The 24857-nt window shown below is 44.0% G+C and overlaps 1 protein-coding gene across 7 annotated transcripts in view; it reads left to right on the forward strand.

The window, feature by feature from the left end:
- The first annotated feature begins 1731 nt into the window (after positions 1–1731).
- The window catches only part of LOC121553753 (LIM domain-binding protein 1-like), a 50269-nt gene continuing 27143 nt past the window's right edge, over positions 1732–24857 (forward strand). The window contains exons 1-2 of one of the 7 annotated variants that reach the window (XM_045211498.1): positions 1732–2088; positions 4301–4402. In XM_045211498.1, coding sequence (XP_045067433.1) covers positions 4375–4402 — 28 coding nt within the window. In that variant the 5' untranslated portion in view covers positions 1732–2088; positions 4301–4374. Of the gene's footprint in view, positions 2089–4300; positions 4403–22312; positions 22628–22997; positions 23090–24857 lie in introns of those variants that run through there. The other 6 variants (XM_045211499.1, XM_045211500.1, XM_045211503.1 and 3 more) reach the window with 6 other exon arrangements.

The raw sequence follows: 24857 nt of genomic DNA on the forward strand, positions 1-24857 counted from the left end.
GTCAAGCAAAGAGGCACTGAGTTTGAAGGTAGGCCTTGAAATACATCCACAGGTACACCTCCAATTGACTCAAATTATTTCAATTAGCCTATCAGAAGCTACTAAAGCCATTACATCATTTTATGGAATGTTCCAAGCTGTTTAAAGACAGTCAACTTCATGTATGTAAACCTCTGACCCACTGGAATTGTGATACAGTGAATTATAAGTGAAATAATCTGTCTGTAAACAATTGTTAGAAAAAGTACTTGTGTCATGCACAAAGTAGATGTCCTAACCGACTTGCCAAAGCTATAGTTTGTTAACAAGAAATGTGTGGAGTGATTGAAAAACAAGTTTTAATGACTCCAACCTAAGTGTATGTAAACTTCCGACTTCAACTGAACATATAAATAAAATAACTAAGATGTTTGGTGCAGTATTTCTCAAGTGCAAAATGTTTGCATGAAAACTAGTAATCTCTCGTTGAATGACAACAAACAGTTCATGTTCCCACTCCTGTTAGCAGTAGTACTGTTGACCAATCACTGATGAAGGGGCGTAGACTTTGGCTACTGATATTCGACTTGCCTCAATACATTTTTTGGTGTACATGAACAGCAGAAAAACCCCCTGCCAAAAACCAAAACATAAAAAAATGTAGTCATAATACCGTATATGCACAAACTGTTTAGACTGGGAAGCCTACGGTAAGCTTTAAGATGGAAACAGTGTAGCCAACTGTGTGATGATCGTCAAAGGTTAGCCTATGCAAAAAACAGACATCTTTATAAAGTATGTGTAGTAGGAGTAGGCCTAGTAGGGAAAGGGAAAGGGAGATATCTAGTCAGTTAGTATAAGTTGTGTGCTGATAATGATGATGATGATCACTAGAAGTACTGTAGTAAAACAGTAATAAATGTGGTTTTGTAAGAATGATTCATCTTCTTACTTCATCAACAACAGTAGGCCATGGTTAAGGTAGGCTAGGCTACTACTAGGTCTATAGCCTAATCTAATTCTTCACAGGTCCAAAAAGTTGTACCTGACCCGAACTGGAGCTGTAGATATTCTACCTGAACCGAATGATTTTCAAAAAAGACACCCGACCCGTTCGGACCTGAGTGACAAAATAAACGTTTTTCAGCTAATTTGCCATAAGCTATGCAGAGCCGTGGTCAGGTTCGGAGGGGTCCACTTGGATATATCAGCTGTAGTTACATAGACCTGATCCATGACATTTGACAACTCAACCTGACTTGGACCCGAGGGACAAGTTCGAATTTTGGACCCTCATGGTACCCTAACCCAAATACTCGACCCAGGACCAAAACAGGCCCAAAACTCAAACTTGTCCCTCTGGTCCGGGTCTCTTTTTTATTTTGTTATTTCTGTACAACTTTTTGGACCCTTGAAGATCTTCACCTTCTCATCGTCGATTGATAAAAAAAAATAAACTTGCCATTTTGTAGGTGGCTTGAGGTACGATATGGCATTGCATTATTGCCAAAGACCAGAGATTACATGCCTCACCAAAACATTCAGAGGCTGAGAAGGGCAGATGGAGGGAGGGGGGACCCTAAATTGGGTACCCTTGTAGTGTGGTAGTCTGTCATCATTAGGACGTTGACTGCTGCTCTGGAGGACCAGGGGGGAATCACACAGGCTGTGTGCATGTCAGGAACAGACTGAGATAGCGTGCTCATTAAAGAGAGAGAGACTGTGTGTGTGTGTGTGTGTGAGCTGGGAGAGAACACTGCTGTGCCCCAGCGCGCTCAGTAACAACCGCTTACTGCTGCTCTGTAGTTGCCATGGATACAGTGCCCTCTCTCTCATGGGTATGGAGGGATGGGGTGGAGGAGAGGAGAGGAAAGTAGTGACTCTGGCTGCTGCCTCTGCGTCGCATTTATACCATCGGAGAGCTAGCTTTCTCCCTCCCTCCTCATCATCTCCGCGCTCCGTTACATCTCCTCTCTCTGTTTCGCTCTGTCTCTTTTTCTGGCGGTCTATTTTTCTTTGCGGTTGACCTGGTGGATGTTATAGTGAACAGGCTCTTGTGTTTCTACAGCCAAGGACAGAAGACGGGAGGAGACAAAAGGGGGGAAAAGGGTAAGCATGGATGGCGTGTATGTGTGTGTGTGTGTGTGTGTGTGTGTGTGTGTGTGTGTGCGTGTTTGTGTAGTGAGGTGACGAGTAGACAGACAGACAAAGAGGAGAGGTAAGAATGGAGGTCCTGAGATGGACTGGGACTGGGAGATGTTATGGATGTCATGTTTCTCAGGCTACACTATGCCAAAGTCATTATTGTGTGTGTGTAAAATGTAATGTTCATAATGAGTGTTTGTTTACCTCCAGAGGACAACATGTTCTTCACAAGAGGTGGAGTGTGATGCCTCTCATTCAGTTGTGTCTGTGTGTGTGTGTTGGTGCAAGTACCTGACTCCTCCTCTGACATTACTTGCTGCCTGGCTTCTGACAGAGAAAGATAGAGCGACACCATCTTTGTTTTCGGAAAAGCCACTTCGGAGAGTAAGAGACAGAGTGTGTAAGGGTCAGCGCCAGTGTGATAAACACTGCCTGTTTGTGTAGTCAGCGGTGAAGTGTATATCTCTAGGATCAAAGCCTCTCTTGCATATAAACAGCCATTTCTCCAAAGCTGCAGTGGAGACAGATACACAGACATACTGTACATGCAAACACACAAACAAAAACACACATACAGACAAATAAAAACACACAAACACACACACTCTCTCTCTCTCTCTCTGTGTGAAATTACTCATCTCTGCCTTTGTTCTCAGTTCGCCATTTCAAAAGCAGAGTTCTACTGCCAGCTGAGATCATTCTGTTTTGGTCTGACTGGACAGAGAGGGAAGGAGAGAGAGATGTGAGGACTGACAGTAAAGGCCTTAGGGAGGGTGGTGATAGTTCCTCAGAAATGTGTCTAACAGCATCCATGACATTCAGCTCTGATGGCTCAGTCACCGACACTGCGCTTGATAGCGTGTAGGGAATGTCGTGTCCCACTTGTCATTTTTGTAAAATGGTTGCTGTGTTTCCTCAACGTATTGATCCTGACTGACGGATAACAAAGAGCTGTAGCTTATGAAAAGGAGCCCCACTCCTACTTTGAGTATATGTGTGTGTCACTGCGAGTGTGTGTGTGTGTGTGTGTGTGTGTGTGTAGTTTAAGAGATCAAGCAGTGGAGCAAGGAAGAGTAGACATGGGACTCAGAGGAGTGTGAGTGTATGCCTGTCTGTGTGTGTGTGCGTCTGTGTGTTTGTGTGTGTCTGTTTGTCTGTCTGTGCACGTGTGTGTGGTGGACTATAAGCTTATTGGGTTAGAGAGCAGACACGCTTGATGGAGAGAGGTGGAGAGGGGAGGGCAAAGAGAGGAGAGAGCTAGGTGATGTGGGGACAGCGAAGGCGATGTGTTTGTGTGTATGTATGTATGTATATATATATATATATGTGTGTGTGTCAGAGGAGGCTGGTGGGAGGAGCTATAGGAGGACGGGCTCATTGTAATGGCTGGAATGGAATAAATGGAACTGTATCAAACGCATAAAAAATATGGAAACCACATGTTTCCTCCGGTCCATTGATTCCATTCCAGCCATTACAATGAGCACATCCTCCTATAGCTCCTCCCACTGCGTGTGTGTGTGTGTGTGTGTGTGTTTGGGTGTGTGTGCGTGCGTGCGTGTGTGTGTGTGTCTCATGGGTCTCCAGTGTCGCAGTGCTCCAGGAGGGCTTCGCATTTTTTATCGATGCTGACTGTAGTGATTAACACTGCTGTTCTACACACAGATACAAAACAGAGGGAGGACAAGGGAGAGAGTGACAGGGAGCGTTGAGGTTATTCCTATTTACACCAATGAGCATTACAAAAGGACACTCAAATCAATGAACTGCACATTTAGGTCACCAATTAAATAGGAGAGCAGGCACTGGCCGATCAATGTTTGCAAAGCATAGCCTCTGCACGACATCATACATTTAGAAAAAAACAGGAGATTGCCCTGTCTGTTGCCCTGTATAAGCATAGTCACTGATACGTTTGCCGCAATAAGCGATTTCAAGAGACCTATGGTTTGTACCCTTCTCTCTCATATCTATCTCCTCCCACCAGTGTTGCAATTTGCATAATAATGAACCAACCAGAGCATTCTATTTCCTACTTCCTGATTCTCAGAACGAGAGCGAGAGAAAGAGAAAGGGAGATAGAGTTCCGATCCTGTTTTGATTCATTATATTCCCTGTTCTTCTACACCTTTTTTCTCACTCTCCTCCTTGTTTCTTTCTCTCTGCATGTGTCCAGTGTCTCCATGCGTACGGAGGGAGGACTGAAGGCAGCTGTTTCCAGCAGAGCAGAGACCTACAACATGTGAGAAGATGTCTGTTGGAGGCTGCGCTTGCCCCGGTAAGTCCACCCATCTCTCTCTCTCTCTCCCTCGCGTTTTCTCTCGTCTTTGCTGCTGTAAAGGTTTGATGCCATCCACATGTTTGTTTAGAATGCACTGTTAAAAAAAGTCCATCAATTGGTTTACAGTGTGTTCCTGACTCAATATTCAGGGTACTTTATACTCTATCTCAAGAAGAGGAGGAGAGACGGGGGGAATGAGAGTGAGTGGGAGAGAGAGAGAAAAGGGAGAGAAAGAAAGTGATAAGAGAGGACACACACACAGATGTAACTCGGTGGTCCTGTTTGAAGGCTAGTTTGTTTACATTCCTGTATGATGTTGCACTGAGGGATCCTCCCCCTCAATGTGTGTGTGTGTGTGTGTGTGTGTCTGTGTGTAAGACTGAGTGTGCGCTGTGCTGTGGAACACTGACATGACTACGTCCTAACAGTCTGTGAGAGTCTGATCTGTACGTACTGCAAGACAGATCCCACTGCTCTATCATGGTGGAGGTAGTCACAGCCTGGTAAAAATAGAATGCCTGTGCGCTAAATTATCCTCCCGCCGCACACTCTCTCGCACATGCACACACATATGCAAGCTGCTCTTTCCCCTCTCCTGTCTCTTCCTCTACCACTCTCCTCTCTTTACCTCTCGCACTCACTCCCTGCTGTCTCTCTCGCTCTCTTTCGCCATCAGTGGCACCAGCTCATCCAGAAAGTCACATGGTCTGTCTCCTTGATTGAAGGGAAAAGGACTTAAAGCAGAACTAAGATGGCAGACAGGGGGAGAGAACCGATTCACTCTTTCCCCGATAGATTGGTACTGCCTCTGCTGACTGATACCACTCTCCCTTTTTCACTGTCCCCTCCCGTCAGAATTCTGAGAAGAGGGATGATGAGAGGAATGGAGAGAGGGGTGCAGAGGAGAGAGGGATGCAGAGAGGAGAGAAGGATGCAGAGAGAAGAGCGGGGGATGCAGAGGAGAGGAGAGGGGGATGCAGAGGAGAGGGGGATGCAGAGGAGAGGGGGATGCAGAGGAGAGAGGGATGCAGAGAGAAGAGCGGGGGATGCAGAGGAGAGGAGAGGGGGATGCAGAGGAGAGGAGAGGAGAGGGGGATGCAGAGGAGAGAGGGATGCAGAGAGAAGAGAAAGGCATACAGACAGCTTTCGATGTGATGTCACGTGTGCCGCAGGGAGAGAGGAGAGCAGAGGAAAGTTGGCATGAGCCACTGACTGTAGAGGAGAGGAGAGGAGGAATGAGAAATGGTTTTTCTCTATGGAAGAAAATTATATTACAGGTAAACAAAGTGACTTAGTTGAACACAATCCATCCAGTGTTAAAAGAGAAAGCTTCGTTGTGAGGAATAGGTGAGAAAAAGAGCACTAAAAGATGAACAACATAAAGCTAACATTGAACAGCTTTATATAATCATTAGCCAGTGAGATAAGTGGTTTAACACTGAAGGAAAGGCAGCCTATGGTGAGTAATACAAGCAGAGAGACAGCAACTGTTTGCTGTGCTTTTAAATTCCATCTCAGTGGATTGTGTGTGTATGTAAGTGTTTGTGCGTGCGGTGACGGTTACTAGGCATGCCGGTGACTGTGCCCGGCCTCAACAACCCCTGCTATCCCTTATAGACTCAGTATAGATAGAGTGGATATATACGCTCAATGCTTTCTCTCACTCCTTTTTCTGTTGCTCTCTCATCCCCATGCCTCCCCTCTTTCAGCTTCTAACTTCCTGCTTTGTTTGCCATTCTGTTGGCCTCCTTGTTGCCATCACAACCAGTGAGCAGCTATGACAATCCTGACGGGCTGGTGTTTTGATAACTGTTTGTATGTAACTAAGCGGTTATATAATGGTAACTTTAGTCTGAGCTTAATCACTTTTTTAATCACTACCCTTCTTCTTTACTTTTCCATCACAAGTGGACAAACAAAGTGGACACACTCCAACTATGCTGTTTCTCTGAGACCTAAAACCTGTAGACATTTAAACGATAGATTCACGGGCTGTGTGTGTGAGAGAAGTGTGTACATATGGTCTTTGTTCGTTGAGTGAAATTGTCAGTCTGACATTTTGTACAGTTCACCTCAATCACTTATCTCATATCAGTATCTTATTTGGGTCAGTTTCCTTTGCAAATACAAGTCTGTCCAAGTCAGAATCACTCTATTCAGAACAAGCATGATGCCTACCAGGGCGTGGGAGTCAACGTCAGTCCCTTCAGGAAGTGAATTAAAATGTAATTAATTAACTGAAAAATCATCTTAATTCAATTATCATTAATTGCCTAATGGAATTTACCTTAACACTGCTGCCTGTCAAGTCAACACAGCCATTGGGGGGGACATTTTGTCATCTTACAGCAGGGTCATGATCAATAGGCACCGATTGGAAGAAAGTCGACAAACAGGGACTACCTGAATTTAACAATAACAAACGCACATTTTCGATTCCCATTACAAAACATGTTCCATTGCGTGCCATACTAATAAACATCACCCAGATCTGTGTGGATGAAAGCCTGTTGGCCAGTGAAGCACACAGCAGCATCCATCGTCAGCTCTGCCTAACCTTTTACAGGAAACACTGAGAGAGCAGGGTCTGAGTGGATGGAGATGGAGTGGTGTAAGACAAGCCACATGCGTCAGGCTTCTAGGGTAAAGGTTAGGCTTGTGAATGAGACGATAGTGAGCCCTCTTTTCAACGAGATCTGTCTGGGTTTGAACCTGAGCTATCTGAGCATCACTGTGAATTTTCCATAGGGCATTCAAGGATGTAAATTCCATCAGTATTCCAGTTGAATACAACTAAGTTATGTTGAGCATTCTGGTATGATCTAGATGGTTTGATGGAGCAGAGCGCAGTTAGGAGATATTCAGGACGATCACTAGAGGGCGACAAATCATCCGTTTCATGCGTGACATGATTTCTAAAATACACTACATTGCCAAAAGTATGTGGACACCTGCTCATCTAAAATCTCATTCCAAAATCATGGGCATTAATATGGAGTTGGTCCCCCCTTTGCTGCTATAACAGCCTCCACTCTTCTGGGAAGGCTTTCCACTACATGTTGGAACATTGCTGCGGAGACTTGCTTCCATTCAGCCTCAAGAGCATTAATGAGGTCGGGCACTGATGTTGGGCGATTAGGCCTGGCTCGCAGTTGGGGTTCCAATTCATCCCAAAGATGTTTGATGGGGTTGAGGTCAGGGCTCTGTGCAGGCCAGTCTAGTTCTTCCACACCGATCTCAACAAACCATTTCTGTATGGACCTCGCTTTGTGCATGGGGGCATTGTTATGCTGAAACAGGAAAGGGCCTTCCCCAAACTGTTGCCACAAAGTTGGAAGCACAGAATCATCTAGAATGTCATTGTATGCTATAGCGTTAAGATTTCCCTTCACTGGAACTAAGGGGCCTAGCCCAAACCATGAAAAACAGCCCCAGACCATTTTTCCTCCTCCACCAAACTTTACATTTGGCACTATGCATTGGGGCAGGTAGTGTTCTCCTGGCATCCGCCAAACCCAGAATCGTCCGTCGGACTGCCAGATGGTGACTCGTGATTCATCACTCCAGAGAACGCGTTTCCACTGCTCCAGAGTCCAATGGCGGTGACCTTCACCCAACTCCAGCCGACACTTGGCATTGCGCATGGTGATCTTAGGCTCCCATTTCATGAAGCTCCCGACGAACAGTTATTGTGCTGACGTTGCTTCCAGAGGCAGTTTGGAACTCAGTAGTGAGTTTTGCAACCGAGGACAGACGATTTTTACTCGCTTCAGCACTCGGCGGTCCCGTTCTGTGAGCTTGTGTGGCCTACCACTTCGCGGCTGAGCCGTTGTTGCTCCTAGACGTTTCCACTTCACAATAACAGCACTTACAGTTGACCGGGGCAGCTCTAGCATGGCAGAAATGTGATGAACTGACTTGGTGGAAAGGTGGCATCCTATGACGGTGCCACACTGAAAGTCACTGAACTCTTCAGTAAGGCCATTCTACTGCCAATGTTTGTCTATGGAGATTGTACGGCTGTGTGCTCGATTTTATACACCTGTCAGCAACGGATGTGGCTGAAATAGCCGAATCCACAAATTTGAAAGGGTGTCCACATACTTTTGTAAATATAGTGTATGTGTATAGTGTTCCATATAGACATTGTTTAGCAAAAAAAACAACGCGTGCGCAACTATGGGGCAAAACAAACGGGGTTGGTTTAGACTGTTGACACCATTTGGCTATATTTATTCTCCAAATGTTTATTGAAAACATAAATACATTTGCACAATGAGCACTTGTTGTCTTTCAAAGACATTATTACAGTTTTGATTAGCTAGCTAGTGGATTTTTGCCATATTAGCATAGACATGACATCAGTCAAAACAAGACATGGTATCAGTAACAAGATAGAACAAGCTGAAACGTGCCACCTACGATTCCCCACATGGCAGCTTCTTGTTGTTGTTGCTAGCTATCTGATCGTTCAGAATCATAACAATGCACGCTACCCGGCCACATCTATGCACGCACATCATTTTTAGACGTTGTCAGCCAACCCGTCTATTGTACTGAACACACAATGGCACAGTGGAGGGCATAGGGATTACTGGCTTTAGCAGGCTGTGCTGGCATACCAGCACATTGTCCTGCTGTTTCCAAGAACTCGCACACACACGCACACACACACATGCACACGCACGCACACGTACAACCATATTGTTTGCGTCCTCCTCTGTCTCTGAGACAGCCCCAGCAAAGACCCACAGAAAGGCCAAGCTGTGTGTGTGTGTGTGTGTGTCTACAGTATTCTGCTTTCTCAGCCTGATGTGACTTTTATTAACCAGTGATGTACAGTGTCTTCAGAAAGTAGATTTCTTTCCCCACCCATCTACACACAATTCCCTAATGATAACTAAGTGAACATTTTTGTAGAAAATAGGGCTGAACCCATTTAGTCGACTGGTCGATTGTTTCGTTGATAGGCTGTTGGTCGACCAACATTTCTTTAGTTGAGAAAAAATATATATATACACTGCTCAAAAAAATAAAGGGAACACTTAAACAACACAATGTAACTCCAAGTCAATCACACTTCTGTGAAATCAAACTGTCCACTTAGGAAGCAACACTGATTGACAATACATTTCACATGCTGTTGTGCAAATGGAATAGACAACAGGTGGAAATTATAGGCAATTAACAAGACACCCCCAATAAAGGACTGGTTTTGCAGGTGGTGACCACAGACCACTTCTCAGTTCCTATGCTTCCTGGCTGATGTTTTGGTCACTTTTGAATGCTGGCGGTGCTTTCACTCTAGTGGTAGCATGAGACGGAGTCTACAACCCACACAAGTGGCTCAGGTAGTGCAGCTCATCCAGGATGGCACATCAATGCGAGCTGTGGCAAGAAGGTTTGCTGTGTCTGTCAGCGTAGTGTCCAGAGCATGGAGGCGCTTCCAGGAGACAGGCCAGTACATCAGGAGACGTGGAGGAGGCCATAGGAGGGCAACAACCCAGCAGCAGGACTGCTACCTCCGCCTTTGTGCAAGGAGGAGCAGGAGGAGCACTGCCAGAGCCCTGCAAAATGACCTCCAGCAGGCCACAAATGTGCATGTGTCTGCTCAGAAACAGACTCCATGAGGGTGGTATGAGGGCCCAACGTCCACAGGTGGGGGTTGTGCTTACAGCCCAACACCGTGCAGGACGTTTGGCATTTGCCAGAGAACACCAAGATTGGCAAATTCGACACTGGCACCCTGTGTTCTTCACAGATGAAAGCAGGTTCACACTGAGCACGTGACAGACGTGACAGAGTCTGGAGACGCCGTGGAGAACGTTCTGCTGCCTGCAACATCCTCCAGCATGACCGGTTTGGTGGTGGGTCAGTCATGGTGTGGGGTGGCATTTCTTTGGGGAGCCGCACAGCCCTCCATGTGCTCGCCAGAGGTAGCCTGACTGCCATTAGGTACCGAGATGAGATCCTCAGACCCCTTGTGAGACCATATGCTGGTGCGGTTGGCCCTGGGTTCCTCCTAATGCAAGACAATGCTAGACCTCATGTGGCTGGAGTCTGTCAGCAGTTCCTGCAAGAGGAAGGCATTGATGCTATGGACTGGCCCGCCCGCCCCAGACCTGAATCCAATTGAGCACATCTGGGACATCATGTCTCGCTCCATCCACCAACGCCACGTTGCACCACAGACTGTCCAGGAGTTGGGGGATGCTTTAGTCCAGGTCTGGGAGGAGATCCCTCAGGAGACCATCCACCACCTCATCAGGAGCATGCCCAGGCATTGTAGGGAGGTCATACAGGCACGTGGAGGCCACACACACTACTGAGCCTCATTTTGACTTGTTTTAAGGACATTACATCAAAGTTGGATCAGCCTGTAGTGAGGTTTTCCACTTTAATTTTGAGGGTGACTCCAAATCCAGACCTCCATGGGTTGATACATTTGATTTCCATTGATAATTTTTGTGTGATTTTGTTGTCAGCACATTCAACTATGTAAAGAAAAAAGTATTTAATAAGATTATTTAATTCATTCAGATCTAGGATGTGTTATTTTAGTGTTCCCTTTATTTTTTTGAGCAGTGTATTACATAAGAACAGTGGTGCAACACTAATACAAATAATATTATTTTATAACAAATGTGCTTTCTCCTGTGTTGGATAGCGGTCGTTGTCCGTGGTTTTGAAACATCAGTGCGCTGTTGAATTGGCGCCTTTTCCTAGACCATGTTGCTATGTGCATAACAGCAAAGTTACCCAGCATATTGGTGTTGAGAACAATGCGGTGGAGGCAGCAGCGGAGGTAAAATATGAGAAAACTTAATTGTTTAAGAAAAGTGAGGAGAGAGGAAACCCCAATGTAATAAGGTCTATAATTAATAGCCTAACTATTAAATGTTAAAAAAATAAAATGTAAATCATCCATATATATCTACAGAAATAAGACAGATCCTGCTTCTGTTGCCTGTTTGAATGTTTCTTTAATAGCCTACTGATTCCGTGAGCACCAAGCCTCACGCAACCACAACATGTCGGATAAACAATTTAACAAATTCGGCTGTTTTTAATAATTTAATAAAGGCTTTACAATTTTTCCGTTAGAACAGCCTCTCAAGTATTATTTCAATTTCATTCAGTGTTGTTTACACTGTTCCAAATTGTCCGAAAATTTTAATTTATAATAGTAATAATAATAATAACCCTCCTTTTTCTTGATCTCCTTATTGTTATTATTACTATTATTATTGTTATCATCATTATAATAATAAGTCATGTCATTATCATTAGTAGGCTTAGTATTGCAGCTTTGTATAACCACCATCAAGCTGCAGGCCTAAGAGCGCATCCTGTTTAGTCATCACACAGCATATGAGTCATTCATGATTTGAGTTGCAATTGAGCATTTTAGTTAAAAATATTAAATAACGAAGCGACCCTTGAATAATTAGCTTAAACAATAAATAAACCGTTCCATGTTGGCAATTGCATGCAAAGCTGTCATCAAGGCAAAAGGTGGCTACTTTGAATAATCTCAAATATAAAATATATTTTGATTTGTTTAACACTTTTTTGGTTACTACATGATTCCATATGTGGTATTTCATAGTTTTGATGTCTTCACTATTATTCTACAATGTAGAAAATAAAGAAAAACCCTTGAATGAGTAGGTGTGTCCAAACTTTTGACTGGTACTGTAAGTATTCACACCCCTGAGTCAATACATGTTACAATCACCGTTGGCAGCGATTACACCTACTTTATTGTTAAGCCTCTAAGAGCTTTGCACACCTGGATTGTACAATATTTGCATTATTATTAGTTGGTTGATGATCATTGCTAGACAGCCATTTTGAAGTCTTACCATAGATGTTCAAGTCGATTTAAGTCAAATGTCATGAATCCCCCTGGTACTGCTGCTCATTCTGTTCACCAGCACCAGAGTTCTATGTCACCGGCCTTCTAGGCGTGACTGACCTGGATCATTACCACCAACCCCGGACTGTCTTGTCTCATTATGCACACCTGGTTCCCATTCCCCCTGATTAGTATGTGTATATACCGTGAGGGAAAAAAGTATTTGATCCCCTGCTGATTTTGTACGTTTGCCCACTGACAAAAATGATCAGTCTATAATTTTAATGGTAGGTTTATTTGAACAGTGAGAGACAGAATAACAACAACAAAATCCAGAAAAACGCATGTCAAAAATGTTATAAATTGATTTGCATTTTAATTAGGGAAATAAGTATTTGACCCCCTCACAATCAGAAAGATTTCTGGCTCCTAATCTCAGTTTGTTACCTGTATAAAAGACACCTGTCCACAGAAGCAATCAATCAATCAGATTCCAAACTCTCCACCATGGCCAAGACCAAAGAGCTCTCCAAGGATGTCAAGGACAAGATTGTAGACCTACACAAGGCTGGAATGGGCTACAAGACCATCGCCAAGCAGCTTGGTGAGAAGGTGACAACAGTTGGTGCGATTATTCGCAAATGGAAGAAACACAAAAGAACTGTCAATCTCCCTCGGCCTGGGGCTCCATGCAAGATCTCACCTCGTGGAGTTGCAATGATCATGAGAACGGTGAGGGATCAGCCCAGAACTACACGGGAGGATCTTGTCAATGATCTCAAGGCAGCTGGGACCATAGTCACCAAGAAAACAATTGGTAACACACTACGCCGTGAAGGACTGAAATCCTGCAGCACCCGCAAGGTCCCCCTGCTCAAGAAAGCACATATACAGGCGCGTCTGAAGTTTGCCAATTAACATCTGAATGATTCAGAGGAGAACTGGGTGAAAGTGTTGTGGTCAGATGAGACCAAAATCGAGCTCTTTGGCATCAACTCAACTCGCCGTGTTTGGAGGAGGAGGAATGCTGCCAATGACCCCAAGAACACCATCCCCACCATCAAACATGGAGGTGGAAACATTATGCTTTGGGGGTGTTTTTCTGCTAAGGAGACAGGACAACTTCACCGCATCAAAGGGACGATGGACGGCGCCATGTACCGTCAAATCTTGGGTGAGAACCTCCTTCCCTCACCCAGGGCATTGAAAATGGGTCGTGGATGGGTATTCCAGCATGACAATGACCCAAAACACACGGCCAAGGCAACAAAGTAGTGGCTCAAGAAGAAGCACATTAAGGTCCTGGAGTGGCCTAGCTAGTCTCCAGACCTTAATCCCATAGAAAATCTGTGGAGGGAGCTGAAGGTTTGAGTTGCCAAACGTCAGCCTCGAAACCTTAATGACTTGGAGAATATCTGCAAAGAGGAGTGGGACAAAATCCCTCCTGAGATGTGTGCAAACCTGGTGGCCAACTACAAGAAACGTCTGACCTCTGTGATTGCCAACAAGCGTTTTGCCACCAAGTACTAAGTCATGTTTTGCAGAGGGGTCAAATACTTATTTCCCTCATTAATATGCAAATCAATGTATAACATTTTTGACATGCGTTTTAATTTTTTTTACTTTTTTTATTCTGTCTCTCACTGTTCAAATAAACCTACCATTAAAATTATAGACTGATCATGTCTTTGTCAGTGGGCAAATGTACAAATTCAGCAAGGGATCAAATAGTTTTTTCCCTCACTGTATGTTCCCTCTGTTCCCCATTGTCCTTGTTGATTATTGTCCCATGTCTGTTGGTCTCGTGAGTACCGTGTATTGTGCTCTTGGTATTACGGGTCACGTCCCGTGTATTGTTTAGAGGTTTACACCTCGCTCTTTTGTTTGGGTTACATCCCTATGTAATATATATACACCAAGCTGCTTGCCTATTGTCCTGTAGCCCATTCCAGCCTTGTGCAGGTCTACAATTTTATCCCTGATGTCCTTACACAGCTCTCTGGTCTTGGCCATTGTGGAGAGGTTGGAGTATGTTTGATTGAGTGTGTGGACAGGTGTCTTTTATACAGCTAACGAGTTCAAACAGGTGCAGTTAATACAGGTAATGAGTGGAGAACAGGAGGGCTTCTTAAAGAAAAACTAACAGGTCTGTGAGAGACGGAATTCTTACTGGTTGGTAGGTGATCAAATACTTATGTCATGCAATAAAATGCAAATTAATTACTTAAAAATCATACAATGTGATTTTCTGGATTTTTGTTTTAGATTCTGTCTCTCACAGTTGAAGTGTACCTATGATAAAAAATGACAGACCTCTACATGCTTTGTAAGTAGGAAAACCTGCAAAATCGGCAGTGTATCAAATACTTGTTCTCCCCACTGTGTATATATATATATATATATATATATATATATATGCACAGTTGAAGTCGGAAGTTTACATACACTTAGGTTGGAGTCATTAAAACTCGTTTTTCAACCACTCCACAAATTTATTTTGAACAAACTATAGTTTTGGCAAGTCGGTTAGGACATCTACTTTGTACATGACATACGTAATTTTTCCAACAATTGTTTACAGACAGATTATTTCACTTATAATTCACTGTATCACAATTCCAGTGGGTCAGAAGTTTACATACACTAAGTTGACTGTGCCTTTAAACAGCTTGGAAAATTCCTTGAAATGATGCCATGGCTTTAGAAGCTTCTGATAGGCTAATTGACATAATTTGAGTCAATTGGAGGTGTACCTGTGGATGTATTTTAAGGCCTACCTTCAAACTCAGTGCCTCTTTACTTGACATCATGGGAAAATCAAAATAAATCAGCCAAGACCTCAGAAAAAAAATTGTAGACCTCCACAAGTCTGGTTCATCCTTGGGAGCAATTTCCAAACGCCTGAAGGTACCACGTTCATCTGTACAAACAATAGTACGCGAGTATAAACACCATGGGACCACGCAGCCGTCATACCGCACAGGAAGGAGACGTGTTCTGTCTCCTAGAGATGAACGTACTTTGGTGCGAAAAGTGCAGAACAACAGCAAAGGACCTTGTGAAGATGCTGGAGGGAACGGGTACAAAAGTATCTATATCCACAGTAAAACGAGTCCTATATCGACATAACCTGAAAGGCCGCTCAGCAAGGAAGAAGCCACTGCTCCAAAACTGCCATAAAAAAGCCAGACGACGGTTTGCAACTGCACATGGGGACAAAGATCGTACTTTTTGGAGAAATGTCCTCTGGTCTGATAAAACAAAAATATAACTTTTTGGCCATAATGACCATCGTTATGTTCGGGGGGAAAAGGGGGAGGCTTGCAAGCCGAAGAACACCATCCCAACCGTGAAGCACAGAGGTGGCAGCATCATGCTGTGGGGGTGCTTTGCTGCAGGAGGGACTGATGCACTTCTTAAAATAGATGGCATCATGAGGAAGGAAAATTATGTAGATATGTATCGTCACGGACGTTGAAGGACAGGTCAGACCAAGGCACAGCGTGAAATGCATACATGTTTATTATAAAGATAAACACACGAACCAAAACAACGTAACGTGAAGTCCTCAGGCTAAACACAATACAAGCCTCTACACGGAACAAGATCCCACAACTAATGATTGCAAACAGGCTACTTAAGTATGATCCCCAATCAGAGACAACGAGCGACAGCTGCCTCTGATTGGGAATCACACCCGGCCATACATAGAACCACAATAACTAGAATGTGAACATAGAAATAATAACATAGATCTCCACACCCTGACTCAACATACAAGAGTCCCATAAGTCAGGGTGTGACAGATATATTGAAGCAGCATCTCAAGACATCAGTCAGGAAGTTAAAGCTTGGTCGCAAATGGGTCTTCCAAATGGACAATGACCCCAAGCATACATCCAAAGTTGTGGAAAAATGGCTTAAGGACAACAAAGTCAAGGTATTGGAGTGGCCATCACAAAGCCCTGACCTCAATCCTATAGAAAAAGCGTGTGCGAGCAAGGAGGCCTACAAACCTGACTCAGTTACACCAGCTCTGTCAGGAGGAATGGGCCAAAATTCACCCAACTTATTGTGGGAAGCTTGTGGAAGGCTACCTGAAATGTTTGACCCAAGTTAAACAATTAATAAGCAATGCTACCAAATACTAATTGAGTGTATGTAAACTTCTGAACCACTGGGAATGTGATGAAAGAAATAAAAGCTGAAATAAATCATTCTCTCTACTATTATTCTGACATGTCACATTCTTAAAATAAAGTGGTGATCCTAACTGGATTAAAGGATTAAATGTCAGGAATTGTGAAAAACTGAGTTTAAATGCATTTGGCTAAGGTGTATGTAAACTGTATATTTGGCCTAGTGTTTTAGGTTATTGTTCTGCTAAAAGGTTAATTTGTCTCCCAGTGTTTGTTGGAAAGCAGACTGAACCACGTTTTCTTTCCTCCCTCCCTGACTAGGACTAGATTATATATGGAATTGTTTTAAGATGGTCATACTATGTATCAAATCGCTATTTGATTTAGAAGTTTAGGACCCCTTTAGATATCAGAAAATATATATAAAAACATTATTTGATAAAATATTGAATTTGGCCTTTACTACTATAGCCCAGAGAAACGCATTGAATTACACATTAATGGCAATAAAGACAGTCAAAAAATAAATCATAAGAAACAAGGTTTTGAAGTGGTTGTCCTATATCTATGAGATATAAGTAAGCTCAGGAAATCTATATATATATATATTTTTATTTATTTACACCTTTAGTATTTAACCCCTTTATTGGGTAGGCACAAAACTACCTTCATACTTCCATAACATTTTTAAACCGATACCAGTTACCTTCAGTCGAAGTAAGAGCGAAACTGAGAACACAGTCGTGTTTGTGTGAATCTCCCCTTTCCACTGTGGGGTCACATTAGTTTGTAGCCCAAATGGTTCCGATGCTACAAACAGAAGTTGGCACATCGACGGTACCGACTTCAGAGTCCCCTGACACTTGTGGGGGTTGTAGAGAAAAACGGAGACCACCATTGTGTTTGTGAGTCTCCCCTTTCCATAGAATGATCATAATAGTTTGTAGGTCAAACCGTACAGACGTTTTTCATGAGAATACCGATTTTCAGGATGTCTCAAGGACTGACCAACACCGCTCTAGCTCTACCACCTTTCACCGCAGATGCGGAAGTGCGACATTGGCGGATGCGGTGGATTGAGAAGCATCCAATGCAAAAATAATCATATCTCTAGCTTTAATATGTTACTTAGATTGATGCACCAGTGTGTCAATCAACTCTAGGGGGTTAACCACAGAGGGGCGATGTGTACAGCTGTCCCGACACTCTGTCTAACCGTTAATACTCACAGTGTGCAATACAGTTTTGGAAACCTCAAAAACTCTACTTCATATCACCACTAAATAACTTTACAAATACAAAAGATCCGCTTACTGTGCGCCATTTTAACACAGACTCCCATGAAGGTGTTTTGCGTTGTACTTCCTGAGCTAATTGAAACTCTGGAAGGAACAAAAAGAAAAACAGTGCAATCAAGGATCAATTGTTTCTAGATAGAGCGTTTCACACTTAACCAAATCACCTCAGCTATTAATCAAAAGTGACTTTTTGGCCCTGACGGAGACATGGATCACCCCAAATAACACTGCTACACCAGCTGCTCTCTATTCATCTTACCATGTGTTCTCTCATAGTCTGAGAGCATCTGGTCGTCATGGTGGTGGCATCAATTAATTTCTTTCCACCTCTTTCTTTCCACTCCTTTCCTCTTTTGACCTCACCCGTTCCCAGTCCCCTCCCACTCAAGGCAGGCCACTTTACTAGATGCTGTTTGCCTACTAATCTCACTGCAACCCCCCTCCAGGTCTCTCCAGACCATCTTGAGACCTTCTCCTGTATCTCACTTCCCTCATCAACTTATTCCTGACCACTGGCTGCATCCCCTCTGACTTCAAAATGGCCCAAGTCTCTCCCCTCCTCAAGAAAACAACAATAGACCCCTCTGATGTAAAACTACAGACTGGCGTCCCTTCTTTATTTTCTTTCCAAAACACTTGAGCGTGCTGCCTCTGACCAACTCTATTGTTTTCTCTCTCTAAATTATCTTCTTGACCCTAACCAGTCAGGATTCAAGACGGGTCACTCAACCAAGACTTCTATCCTCTGTGTCATGGAGGCTCTCTGCACTGCCAAAACGGACTCTCTCTCGCCTCTGTTCTCATCCTCCCCGACACAGTGAACCATCAGATCCTCCTCTCCACCCTCTCAGGGCTGGGCGTCTCAGGCTCTGCACACTCCTGGATTGCATCCTACCTGGCAGGTCGGTCCTACCAGGTGGCGTGGAGAGAATCTGTCTGCACCACATGCTCTCACTACTGGTGTCCCCCAGGGCTCGGTTCTAGGCCCTCTCCTCTTTTCTATTTACACCAAGTCACTCGGCTCCGTCATATCCTCACATGGTCTCTCCCTTCATTGTTATGCGGATGACACTCAACTACTTTTCTCCTTCCCCCTTCTGACAGCTTGGATGTCAGCCCACCACTTTGAACTCAACATTGACAAGACTGAGCTGCTCTTCCTCCCGGGGAAGGCATGCCCATTCCAAGCCCTCTCCATCATGGTTGACAACTCCATGGTGTCCCCCTCCCAGAGTGCAAAGAACTTGAGAGGGTGGAGAGGAGGATCTGATGGTTCACTGTGTTGAGGGCAGTGGATAGATCAAATAAGAGCCAGCTTTGGCAGTGCAGAAAGCCTCCGTGACACAGAGAAGAGCAGTCTCGGTTGAGTGACCCGTCTTGAAGCCTGATTTGTTAGGGTCAATAAGACCATTCTGAGAGAGATAACGAGAGAGTTGATCAGAGAGGCCACGCTCAAGTGTTTTGGAAAGAAAACAAAGAAGGGATACAGGTCTATAGTTTGACATCAGATGAGTCGAGTGTTGGTATCTTGAGGAGGGGAGCGACTCGGGTCATTTTCAAGTCAGAGGGTACGCAGCCAGTGGTCAGGGATGAGTTGATAAGGGAAGTGAGGAATGGGAGAAGGTCTCCAGATATGGTCTGGAGAAGGGAGAAGGGGATGGGGTCGAGCGGGCAGGTTGTCAGATGGCCAGACGTCACTAGTCACAGGATTTAATCTGGAGAGAGAAGGGAGAAAGAGGTCAAGGCGTAGTGTAGTTCTATGTGAATGGGACCAGTGGACTCAATAGGCTGACTGAATGAGGAGTGGATGTCATCAACCTTCTTTTCAAAGTGGTTGACAAAGTTGTCCAAAGAGAGGAAGGAGGGAGGGGGTGGAGGATTAAGGAGGGACAAGAAGGCAGAAAAGAGTTTCCTTGGGTTAGAGGCAGAAGCTTAAAATGATAGAAAGTGGCCCTAGCAGCAGATACAGAGGAAGAGAATATAGTGAGAATGGAGTGAAAGGATGATAGGTCCTCAGGAAGTTTAGTTTTCCTCCAATTTCGCTCAGCTGCCCATAGCCCTGTTCCATAAGCTCGCAATGAGTCACTCAGCACGGAGCAGGAGGGGAGAGCCGGCCGGGAGAGAAGGGGACAGTGCGAGTCATAGGATGCAGAAAGGGAGGAGATTAAGGTCAAATAGGCAGAATCAGGAGGGAGAAGGATTTGGCAGAAGGGAGAGATGATAGGATAGAAGATGAGAGAGTAGTGGGAGAGAGTTAAGATTGCGACGGCACATGACCATCTGGGTAGGGGAATAAAGTCGTGATCAGAGACCTGGAGGGAGGTTGCAGTGAGATTAGTAGGTGAACAGCCTCTAGTAAATTTGAGTTCAAGTGTATTGCCTGCCTTAAGTTGGAAGGGATTGGGAAAGGGTGAGGTCAAAAGAGGCAAGGAGGGGAAAGAGAGAGTTGGAAAGAAATGAATCGAAGGCAGACGTTGGGAGGTTGAAGTCGCAAAGTACAAGAGTGGTGAACCATCGTCAGGAAATTAGCTTATTAAGGTGTCAAGCTCATTGAGGAACTCTCCAAAGGCACCTGGTGGGCAAAAGATGACACTGTTAAGCAAGTGACAGTGGCAGCATGGAATTCAAATGAGGAGATGGACAGATGACAGAAGGAGAAAAGAGAATCTCCAGTTAGGAGAAATGAGTAGACCTGTGCCATCGCCGCGATGACCAGATGCTGTCAGACTATGAGAGAAAATGTAGTCAGATGAAGAGAGAGCAGCTTGAGTAGCAGTGTTCTCTGGGGTGATCCATGTCTCCGTCAGGGCCAAAAAGTCAAGGGACTGAAGGGCAGCATAGGCTGAGATGAACTCTGCGTTCTTGACCGCAGTTCCAAACGCTGCCAGAGACCCGGAATTCCACATGGGTTGTGCGCGCAGGGTACACTAAATTAGAAGGGTTGCAGCCAAGGGGTGGGGAGCATCTGTAAAGCCTACAGGGAGAGGAGCGAACCGGTATAGAAAACACACACATCGTTGCCAAAGCTACAAAAGAGCAAATAAGATCATCAACAATAACAGGAAAGTGTGATTACTGCCAGGAAAGAGAGACTGTGGAGCATGTATTGCTACAGTGTGGGCAGTATCAGAGAGAAAGAGAGAGGATGAGATCTAGTATGAGGGAGGAAGGAATACATAAAATTAGTTTAAAGAGTATATTGAGTAGAACATCATTAGATATAGTCTCAAATATTTTGTTATATTTTTTAAGAGCAACAGAGCAGGCAGGTAGGATTTACTTTCTCCGTCTCTGGCCCACACTCCAGTACAGTAGGTGGCGGTAATGCACCATAACGTTGGATGCCAACCACGATAAACCCCACTGAAGAAGAAGCAGCACTAGGGGGGGTTGGGTCAGCATTTGTAGTGCAGGAATGTGGGTTGGAAGTCAGGAAACGTATTACAGATCATCTGGCTGTATATACGGCGGAGCTGATGACCATACTGTTGGCCTTGCAGTGGGTGGAGGAAGTCAAACAAGACAGAGTAGTTATTTGCTCTGATTCATGTGCAGTGTTAATGAGTCTCCAGTCCCTTAGCTCACATAGCAGACAATACCTGCTTTATGAGGTGCTACAAACCCATGGCAGGATTAAACAGATGGGTATTCAGATAAGATTTACTTGGGTCCCAGCCCATGTGGGGGTGGAGGGGAACGAGGCAGTAGATGAACAGGCTAAACAAGTACTTAGTAGTGGGGATGTTGATGTTGAACTTTCAATGAGCAAGGCAGAGGCAAAAATACTGATATATACAGTGATGGTGCAGAGATGGCAGGAGCAGTGGAATAGAGATAATAAGGGAAGGCATTTATTTCAAGTACAGAGGAAAGTTGGGGAGGGGTGCACGGCAGGAAGGGACAGAAGAGAGGAGGCTATTTTTACAAGATTAAGGGTGGGACACAGCCAGTTGAATAAGACATTAAATGTGATAGGACAGCATCCAACAGGAAAGTGTGATTATTGTCAGGAAACAGAGACCGTGGAGCATGTATTGCTACAGTGTGGGCAGTATCAAAGGGAAAGAGAGAGGATGAGATCTAGTATGAGGGAGAAGGGGATACAGGATTTTTTTTTTTAGGGGGTAGATCAGCTTTATTATTGCAGATAGATTGTAACATTTACATTACATTTACATCATTTAGCAGATGCTCTTATCCAGAGCGACTTACAAATTGACTTCCATCAATGTAATTGTCTGCATCACTTCCAATCCCCTATATGTTTTTTTCTCGCAAATATATATATATATATATATATACATATACATACATACATATACATACAAATACATACATATATATATACACATATCCTTTAAAGAAATATATTTCCCTTTATTACTTTCCAACCCCACCACCCCTTTTCAGGAAATTAGTTTAAAGAGTATATTGAGTAGAACGTCATTAGATATAGTTAAAAATATTTTGTTATATTTTATAAGAGCAACGGGGATGGCAGGTAGGATTTAGTTTCTCCCTGTCTCTGGCCCACACTCCAGTACAGTAGGTGGCGGTAATGCACCATGACGTGCCAACCGCCGATAAACCCCACTGAAGAAGAAGAGCCAGGGGGAAGCAAGTGCAAAGACGGGGGCTGCTGGCTAGGAACAAAGGGTTTGGCTCCTTTACCACTTTTCAACATCTGGGTTGCTAAAAAAAAAACTATACTTTGGAGGAGCAAAAATAACGCAACTGAGGAAATACTAATTCTTGTCACTTTTATTTTGCTTTTCGTTTTGTTTCGGAGAGGAAAACTGAAATAACGGCTACTTTACGCTGAGCCTGAAGGTGCTTCAAATTGGGACAGCTAGCATTCAAGCTAGCCTGCTAACCGAGCAGTGGTGTTGAAAAAAAACATAGCGTTTCGTTGAACCATTCTGTGCAGGTATGGTGGCTTGAAGTGTTAGCAATTAACTCTAGTTACTAGTCTTATTGCAATTTTCGGTAGCAATGAATTATTATGATGCAAAAGTGAGATTTCGAGTGCGGCCCGTGCAGCTAGCTACTTAACGTTAGTTACCTAACAGTTAGCTAGCTAACGTTAGCTAGTTTAGCGTTGGCTAACGCCAGCTAGCTAACTATTCACTGCCGCTGGTCAACACAGACGATCTTGCTGTTGTAACTAGTTAGCTAGCTTATCAGTGTCCAGTCAAACCGTTGTTCAACTGATCTCATGCGTTAGTATTCATCAAGAGAAGACAGTTAATGAAGAATTCACCATGTAGTTGGCTGCTAGCTTCTCAGCTCTGTGACTTCGATGTTTAAATATCTGTCATCCATCTACATCTGTCATAAAGACAAGGACCCCCTCCTCCATTTTGAGAACTAGTGTTGACCCCAGAGTAGGGTGAGTGGATGCCACTGACTGCTTATCTATTATATTCTCATGTTGGCTATGTTCTCATGTTGGCATCGCTATATGCTGAGGTTGAAGGCTTAAAGCCAGTCTGTGTAATAAAAATGATTTTTATTGATTGCAGAATGATGAATGAGTAGTGTAATATGACGTACTTGGCTAGGCTAGAGAAATGCTGAGTGAATATAGGGGGTTGTCTCTGTCTGGGTCTGGTGTACTGGGGTTTGTGGTTGCTGCCAGGTCAAAGGTCATGCCTATAGAACTGCAGTGAACCCTATAGAGAAGGACCAGGGAGGAGAGACAGACTCTCTGGGGTGCAGTGAAACAAGAGACGGGGGGCGTTTTGGAAGTGGCAATGGGATGGGGGGGGTAAGTGTATAATATGGGTAATGTTATTTTCCCAACCATGCTTTATTGGTCAAATGCAGGATTCTGCTTTTGGGAGCATATCAGAGTTGTTGTAGAAGCTATTCATGGTTTTTCCTCTGTGTTAAGGCGTCGGCATGCTTCAGTTCGGCTGGCGCCTAGCCCAACTCGGCTAACCGAACATGTGTGCTCGCATACTCCCTTAAAAGACCCCCGCTTGAAAAACAAGAAAAAAGCGTCAATAGTACTGTTTGTCCATTTTGAGAAACCGTAGCCAGATCCTCAAAATAGTCTGAATTCATCTAAGTTAACTCAAGAAATCTGACATCAATATTGATGCTTTTGCAGAGGAGATCTTAGTCGCTCAATTTTACATCTAAATAAGATTTTTGGTGCAGTATTTCTCAATGAAAAAATGTGTATGAAAAAAAGTAGTCTTGTTGAAAGACAATACTTTATTGAAGAATCCCTACTGTTGACCAATCACAGAGGAATGGGCATAGACTTCGGATTGCCTCCAGAAAAAATGTGTGCCCGGCCCAAACAGCCAAACAAACCCTCACCGAAGTCTAAAATGAACAAAAACATCACAACATTTCGTCATAATATATGCACAAACTCTTCCGAACAGTTTTGGCTGGGAAGCATACGGATGCCTTTATAATGACCTGGGCTGGCTGTTGTGCACTAGAGTGGAAGGAGGGCAGGCTCGTGTTTCTTGGCCCAAGCAAGTCTCTTCTTCTTATAGGTGTCCTTTAGTAGTGGTTTCTTTGCAGCAATTTGACCATGAAGGCCTGATTCACACAGTCTCCTCTGAACGGTTGATGTTGATGTGTCTGTTACTTGAACTCTGTGAAGCATTTATTTGGGCTGCAATTTCTGAGGCTGGTAACGCTAATGAACTTATCCTCTGCAGCAGAGGTAACTCTGGGTCTTCCTTTCCTGTGGCGGTCCTCATGAGAGCCAGTTTCATCATAGCGCTTGATGGGTTTTGCAACTGCACTTAAATTAAGAACTTTGAAAGTTTATTTTCCTGATTGACTGACCTTCATGTCTTAAAGTAATGATGGACTGTCGTGTGTCTTTGCTTATTTGAGCGGTTCTTGACATAATATGGACTTGGTCTTTTACCAAATAGGGCTCTCCTTCTGTATACCACCCCTACCTTGTCACAACACAACTGATTGGCTCAAACGCATTAAGAAGGAAAGAAATTCCACAAATTCCACAAATAAGAAGGCACACCTGTTAATTGAAATGCATTCCAGGTGACTACCTCATGAAGCTGCTTGAGAGAATGCCAAGGGTGTGCAAAGTTGTCATCAAGGCAAAGGGTGGCTACCTTGAAGAATCTCAAATATAAAATATATTTTGATTTGTTTAATACTTTTTT

The sequence above is a fragment of the Coregonus clupeaformis genome, chromosome 37 (assembly GCF_020615455.1).
Source record: "Coregonus clupeaformis isolate EN_2021a chromosome 37, ASM2061545v1, whole genome shotgun sequence".
NCBI lineage: Eukaryota > Metazoa > Chordata > Actinopteri > Salmoniformes > Salmonidae > Coregonus > Coregonus clupeaformis.